At 37.5% G+C, this 7,031-nt stretch overlaps 1 protein-coding gene across 1 annotated transcript in view; it reads left to right on the top strand.

Moving 5' to 3' along the window:
• Positions 1-6,214, top strand: part of WSB1 (WD repeat and SOCS box containing 1) — a 15,845-nt gene extending 9,631 nt beyond the window's left edge. The window contains exons 6-9 of the mRNA XM_019511057.1: positions 2,248-2,421; positions 3,444-3,557; positions 4,241-4,348; positions 5,056-6,214. Of these exons, the coding sequence (XP_019366602.1) occupies positions 2,248-2,421; positions 3,444-3,557; positions 4,241-4,348; positions 5,056-5,215 (556 nt within the window). The 3' untranslated portion in view covers positions 5,216-6,214. The remainder of the gene's footprint in view (positions 1-2,247; positions 2,422-3,443; positions 3,558-4,240; positions 4,349-5,055) is intronic.
• Positions 6,215-7,031: the final 817 nt, after the last annotated feature.

Here is a 7,031-nt window from a genome sequence, read left to right as displayed (position 1 = left end):
AACTGGGTCTATGCCTGTGCTTTTTCTCCAGACTCTTCCATCCTCTGTTCTGTTGGAGCCAGTAAAGCTGTATGTGTCAGAGTTTCTTGTTCATAAACTTATTCAGTTGTGTGCATAATCATTTAAAATCTAAGTAACATTAAGCTTGTGCTCGGTGTCATGAACTTCTAATGTTCTGATAATGCAAAAACTGCATGAAATAAATCAAAGTAAACTAGCCTAAGATGCATTCAGATACTGATTTATGAGAACTGCACTGCTTTTAGTTGAAGAAACTTTAAGCATCCTTTTGAGAAGTAGTTCTGCACATCTGCATCTGTTCGTAATATAAAAACTGAGGGCAGTAAAACTTAGTGTTAAAGGAATATTTAGTTTAATGTTCTAATTAAATTATCTTGCTGTTGATTGATTGCTATCCTTTCTATTTCCTGCTCAATTTAAAAGGACTTTTCAAAGTCTGAGCTAGTCATGGTCTCTTCTGCTGAACAAAAATGCCTCCAATACAAATGGCACTTGTGTAACTAAAACATCTTGAATGAAGAACAGCATATTGGTTTTGTTTCCATCAGTATTCTAATGTCCTGCTAGAGAACTGAAAGCAGTGCAGGTAAAACGCGTACAATAAGCTGCTCTTTTTGGCACTGGATAAAGCCCTAGTTAATATGAAAGAGAAGGGAACACTCTGTAGCTTAAAGATTTTTTTTTATAGATAGTTTACTAAAGCCCAATGAGGATGAGTATTTAATGTAAATATTGAATAATTAACTTTTCAGGGATAATTGTTAGAATGCATTTGATAGATAAATAAATCTAGAGTAAACTAACAGTACAAGAGTTGACAGAGAGCAGCTTAGTCCTTTAAACTAGAACAGATGTGGATGTATGCATTGATATGTTTAGGCTGTGTGTTTTCCATAAGCTTCTTGCTTTCCCTGTCACAGGTGGTGGCAGCAATATTGGTGTGATTGAGGTTAAGCTGGCACCACTCTCACAAGCGCACAATGGTGTTAGCTGGGCAGAAAGAGTGGCATCTCTGGCTACCAGGCTGGGGGCGAACTTTACCATAGGATGAAGTAACCTTGCATTCGACTGCAAGGTGTACTGTACGTACGCAGGTGCTGGTTGATGTCCACTTTCTGCTTTTTTTTTTTTCTTTCTTTCTTTTGTTTTTTGTTTTGGTTTTTTTTTTTGTTTTTGCAGTGAAACCCATTGACTCCAAAACTTTAACTTATTTTCCAGTTTTATGGAATGTTGGGGTCTTATTAGTGAAATTGGCCAACGTAAAATATGAGGCGCTAATAAATATATTTTCTTTAGTTTAAGTTATTTCCATCTCTTTATTCAAGCTAACTGTGACATAAAAATGTGTTCGGGGGAAAAATAAAGAAGGAAAGAGCACTTTCAAGGGCAAACTTAATATAAATACACCATGTCCAGTAATTGTAAGCCTACTTTCTATAATGTTATGCTGAAATATATAGCAACAGCTTATTAAGTTGTTCTGCACAGTCTCTAGTGCAGTTATGTAATATTCGAAGTACTACTCTACTTGTAGTTTACCAACCTCTATAACAAGTTAAATTGCAATCATGGATATGTCCTTTTTTATTGTTGCTTTGATTTAAATGCATAAATGCTGTCTCATAATATGGTTAAAGTTCCTTACTGTTTTGCCAAAGACATTTTCTTTTGGCTGTGAAAAATTCTTTTTGCTTGCAGTATCTGTTTCTCTTCCTAGGCTGACGTTGGTGATCCAAGCCAATTGTAAACAAGTGATCTTAAAGGGGATGCCACTGGAGTAACAATATGTTAACCTTACATTTTTCTGTCTGTATATTTCTTAAAAATTTTGGTAGTTACTGAAAAGAGGGGACTGTAGTATTTAACCCTACACTTCTATATATTTTAATAAATAGTTTTGTAATACATGGATTTCAGTAAAAATACATGGTTAAATTTGTATTGCTTCTATCTTACATTTTTGGCTTATTTTTAAAATAACATTTAACAAACTTGAAGTTAGAATTTGCATGTCTGCCTTTAATTTAAAAAAAAAAACCTCATTTTAATCTGAGTGTGACACTGAGCATATTTCTTAATTGTAGTAATTTATAATGCTTGATTTTTATTTATTTTTTAAAGAAAAATTTTAATATAATCCTAAGTAAGATAGCATTCATAGTTAAGAAATAGAAATACTTCATTGTGTGCCTGAGCAAGGCTATAACATTAGCTATTTTAATTGCAGGTTTTCCTTTGGGATATGGATAAATATTCCATGATTCGAAAACTAGAAGGACATCACAATGATGTTGTAGCCTGTGAGTTTTCTCCTGATGGAGCTTTACTGGCTACTGCATCTTACGATACTCGAGTTTATGTTTGGGATCCACATACTGGAGCTATTCTAATGGAGTTTGGGTAAGTAGAGGAGCCAAAAATGTGCTCTTTATTTTTGTCTTGAAATAAATTTAAGGAGGTGAAAGAGTAATGGGATTCTTGAAAACATTAAGCCTAAAAGTAAGCATGTTAACTGCATTGCAGTTAGAAAGTGAGTGATGAGTTACTTGGCTGACTTCCCGGACTACAGAAGGGTGTCAGCTTCATGTAGCAGAGGCTGGTGCAAATATAAAAAGGGCACTGTGACTTTATTTCCTAGAAAACCTCTCTTCTGCAATTATTTATTGTTCTTGTTGTGTAATGCAAAGGACTGTAGTGAGATGAAACGATTGGTTTCATACTCAAAATCCTAAGAGTGCTTCTTCTGTAATGGGAAATGGATCGTTTAGATCTTCAATATGCTGGTGCCTTAAAGCCGGATAAGGGACACACAGATTCATAGATTAAGGGTCGGAAGGGACCTAGTAGATCTTCTAGCCCGACCCCCCGCCAGGGCGGGAGAACAACAAAAAACCCCAAAAAGAGAAACGGGACTCAAATGAGTCCAGCCAGGTAGGCATCCAGCCTCTTCTTAAAGACCCCCAGGGTAGGGGCCAGCACCACTTCCCTTGGAAGTTGGTTCCAGCTCCTAGCCGCCCTAACTGTGAAGTAGTTCTTGCGGATGTCCAATCTATACCTCCTCTCCATCAGCTTGTGCCCATTACTCCTTGTTATGCCAGCGGGCGCTAGGGGAAACAGTGTCTCCCCCAAACCCTTCTGGTCCCCCCTAGTGAGTTTATAGACGGTCACCAGGTCCCCCCTCAGCCTTCTCTTGTGGAGGCTGAATAGGTTCAGGTCCTGCAGTCTCTCACTGTAGGGTCTGCCTACACATTTTAGTGTAGTGTTGTGATACTACTGTACAGAGAGAGAATATCTTTTAACTGTTTTTAGTCAAATCTTAGAATATTTTTACTCTTGAAGAGTCAAGCAGATCATGGCTAAAGGAAACTTCTCTATTGTGTTAAATGGTTGTGTAATGAGCTGTGTGTGCATCTTGTCTGCAGGCATCTGTTTCCCCCTCCTACACCAATATTTGCTGGGGGAGCAAATGACCGATGGGTGAGATCAGTATCTTTCAGTCATGATGGACTGCATGTTGCAAGCCTTGCAGATGATAAGTAAGTATGAGGAAAGAGCTGGTGGACTCTTTTTGGTTCTTTGCAGTATCTCAAATGCCTTAAATACTATGCTGTTTTTAAAAAAAAAACAAAAAAAACAAACAAAAAACTGAACTGAGTTCTAACAGTGTTCTTAAAAGACATCAGGCTTTGTGTGGGGAGGGGGTAAAATATATTACAGGGTGCTCTCCTTCCTGAACCATATCATTCAAATAGGAGATGGTATCGAAAGTAGATGAAGTAGTACTACAAATGTCTCTGGTCCTAATATACTGGGAAATATAAGCAAAGATAATTGTGAATTTTAGCTCTCTCTTTGTAATACGTTAAATGAAAACACATTTCCCAGCATTAGGCATGCTTACTGCTCTGTCTAGTTAATGCATGATATTTCTCATGGTTAAAGAAGGACTTGACTTGATTACTTTGTTCAGCTTTGAAAATAAAAGCTAAAATTAAAATCAGTATTTGCAGAAACATATTTTAAATATGTGTATGGTATTGTAATTCAAGAAGAGTACTTAGGAATGCAATGTTTTTTCTGTAGCTTGCTAAATCTAATCCTTTGAGACTTAGCAGAAATGACACCTGTTACAAATGTCAACTGCCATGGCTTGTGCTTCTACACCAGCACCATTTTTTATTAATTTATTTTTCTCGACCACACTATTCGTTCTTTCCAGAATGGTGAGGTTCTGGAGAATTAATGAAGAGTATCCTGTACAAGTTGCACCTTTGAACAATGGGCTCTGCTGTGCCTTTTCTACTGATGGCAGCGTTCTAGCTGCCGGGTAAGTAAATAAATAGTACTTTTTCACATACTGTTGAGTCTTCCAGAACAAACTTTGCGGACAGTGACAGACCATTCCAGTTTGTTGTCTCTGATTGTTTGACAGAGGTATGGTTTTATTTAGGAAATGGGATTTCTAACTCAAATCCATGCTTATTTAAATAAGCCTTGAATGCCTCATCATATCTAGACTTTAACAACCTTCATCTCACTTTTCTTCTAAGACTTGGGAAATGAACTTAAGATACAGATATGAAAGAGGGATTATCTGACCAGTCAAGATCCCTTTACACTAACAGTTCTCAACCTTTTGGCCCTACGCAGCTGGGCTTGGGGATCAAGCGCCTGATCCAGCACACAGAGCCCCGAACAGTTTGGAAATTGTTCAGCAGGGGAGCAGTGCTACTTCTCCCTTACGGTTCAATTTTCGGACCAGAGGGAAGCCCAGGGGGCCCTAGGGTTGAACACCTCTGCTCTACACTGCTGCAACCATAAGCACTACAAACTAACTTAGGCTGAAGGTTGTTTTAGTCCCTGCCTAGAGTTTCAGGGGAATAATGCCTTTTAAAGCTAGATCGTAAATAACTTGGAGGGCCTCTTGCCCAATTTTCCTTAATTCATCAGAGTGTTTTGTTATATAGGAACCTTCTAGGGATGGGCTAGTCTGAAAGCAGTTTGGTGGGATAACTGACTCTGTTTCATGTGCAGGACGCAGGATGGAAGCGTGTACTTCTGGGCAACTCCAAAACACGTTCCCAGTCTCCAACACTTGTGTCGCATGGCAATTCGAAGAGTGATGCCTACTAGCCAAGTGAAGAACTTGCCTATCCCTTTGAAAATGGTGGAGTTTCTTTCCTACCAGGCTTAAAATGAAACTTGCAAGTGACTGGGCTGTTGAAGCTGGCTAAAACACTCTTTAAAGAAACCTCAAACTTTACAGCCTTCAAGCTTAAAACTGTACAGGTTTTCAAGTTCTATTTAAATTTCAGATATCTAAAAAAAAACAAAACAAAACTGGTTATGCATTTTGACAATGTGGAGCTTTTAATATTATTTATAGAAAGATACAGTAGAAGTATTCCTGAAGTTCTCAGACAATTTTTTTAAATCTAACTGTGAAAATATGTACATACATAGATGTAAGCTGCTATGTGTTTATCAGTGTACCTTTTTTAATTACTTTACTGATTTTTTTTTTTTATTTTATTTTATTTTTTTCTTAGTGTGTATCGTGTATATTGCTTCTGTAGAGCCATCTGATGCATCAGTGCTGTAGAGTGGAAGGACAGCTTTTATTCTGAGACACTGAGTTAGACAAATATTGACTTAAGAAAGCTTAACGGCTTTGTACATATGTTTGTTGATTTGGAGTTCAGGAAACTGATCCCCAGATGCAAATTTGTTAGTTAATGGAGAGGTACAGCTTAGTTTTCTACAGACTTCAGTGGCAAAGGGAAGTAGGTTGTGTGAGGGATGGGTTTGAATCTAAATCCCAGAACATTACTAGTTTTTCATCTAGGGAAGGCCTTGACTGACAGTAACAACAAAGTTACTTTAGAAACCTGGGTGATGGCTTTAAGAAAATCTAAAATTTCTCAAGTTAACTACTGTACTGTTGCCTGGGTATCTTGTCTGTAAATGGGAGAAGACTTTACAGACTCGGTTTATTTTGTGACCCTATAATATCTCTTCAGGGGGTGATATTGGTTAATGGCCAAAGATAAGCAAAACATTTGCTTTTGCCTTCTGTTATTTATCTGTACCTGCAGATATAAAGAATGTATGCATTGCATAAAATGCCTGACTATATATATATTTTTGTTGAACTTTTTTATTAAAAATAAAAATCTCTCTTCTGAAAACATGATGCCTGGTGACTGACTCTTCTACATGCTATAAATATATGCAAGTAAGTTATGCTACACTTGGCATAGAGGACTCTAGTCAAAGAACTAAGAAGTGACCAGATTTCACGTGCATAATGCACTGTGTACAAGGAAACGAACAGTAGTGATGAAAGAGTCTGAAGCCACGTATCTGTAGTTAAGCTTCTCAAGTCTTTTCAATGGTATTAAAGATGTTTACTCAAACTATATATTTTTTAGGATGTAGTACCCTTACTGTACTGCAAATGGGAATAGAGTATAACTACATTCCTTGAGGGTGGGGTGAACAAGTAAAACTGGCGGGAGAAGGTGAGAGCAGAAATTAGCAAATGAAGGAAGCGGAGTTCCACGATTAAATGAGAACCACTGTCCATGATGCACAGACAAATGCTAGTAGTAAAAATCCTTGCATGTAAAATAAACAGTTTAGAGGAGCCCCACAGTTTCTTTCCTGGGGTGCTTGCTTTTTATGTGATGCTGATCATGGAAAGAACTTGTAAATAACCCTTTCAGCACATCTTGTTATCAAGTCATCCTAGTAATCCTAGTATTTTGGAAAAGTGACCCCTACATAAGCATGCTTCATTAATTACTACAAAATGGCAAAAAATAATACTAATTACAAGAGTAGCTCTGGCTCATCACACTTTCAAAGGACTTGTTTTGAATCTGTTCCCCACTCCCAGCCCCCACCTCAGGTGAATTATAGGTGGGTTATTAGGGTTAACCTATCAAATATCCATGCTACACCTCTATAGCCAACTGGCCAAGTTGCGATTGCTAAAAGCAATGACTTGT

The sequence above is a fragment of the Gavialis gangeticus genome, unplaced genomic scaffold, assembly GCF_001723915.1.
Source record: "Gavialis gangeticus isolate Ggan-Ray unplaced genomic scaffold, GavGan_comp1, whole genome shotgun sequence".
NCBI classification, from domain to species: domain Eukaryota; kingdom Metazoa; phylum Chordata; order Crocodylia; family Gavialidae; genus Gavialis; species Gavialis gangeticus.
Note: the sequence above shows the minus strand (reverse complement) of the source record. Positions and strands in the feature narration are given on the sequence as shown.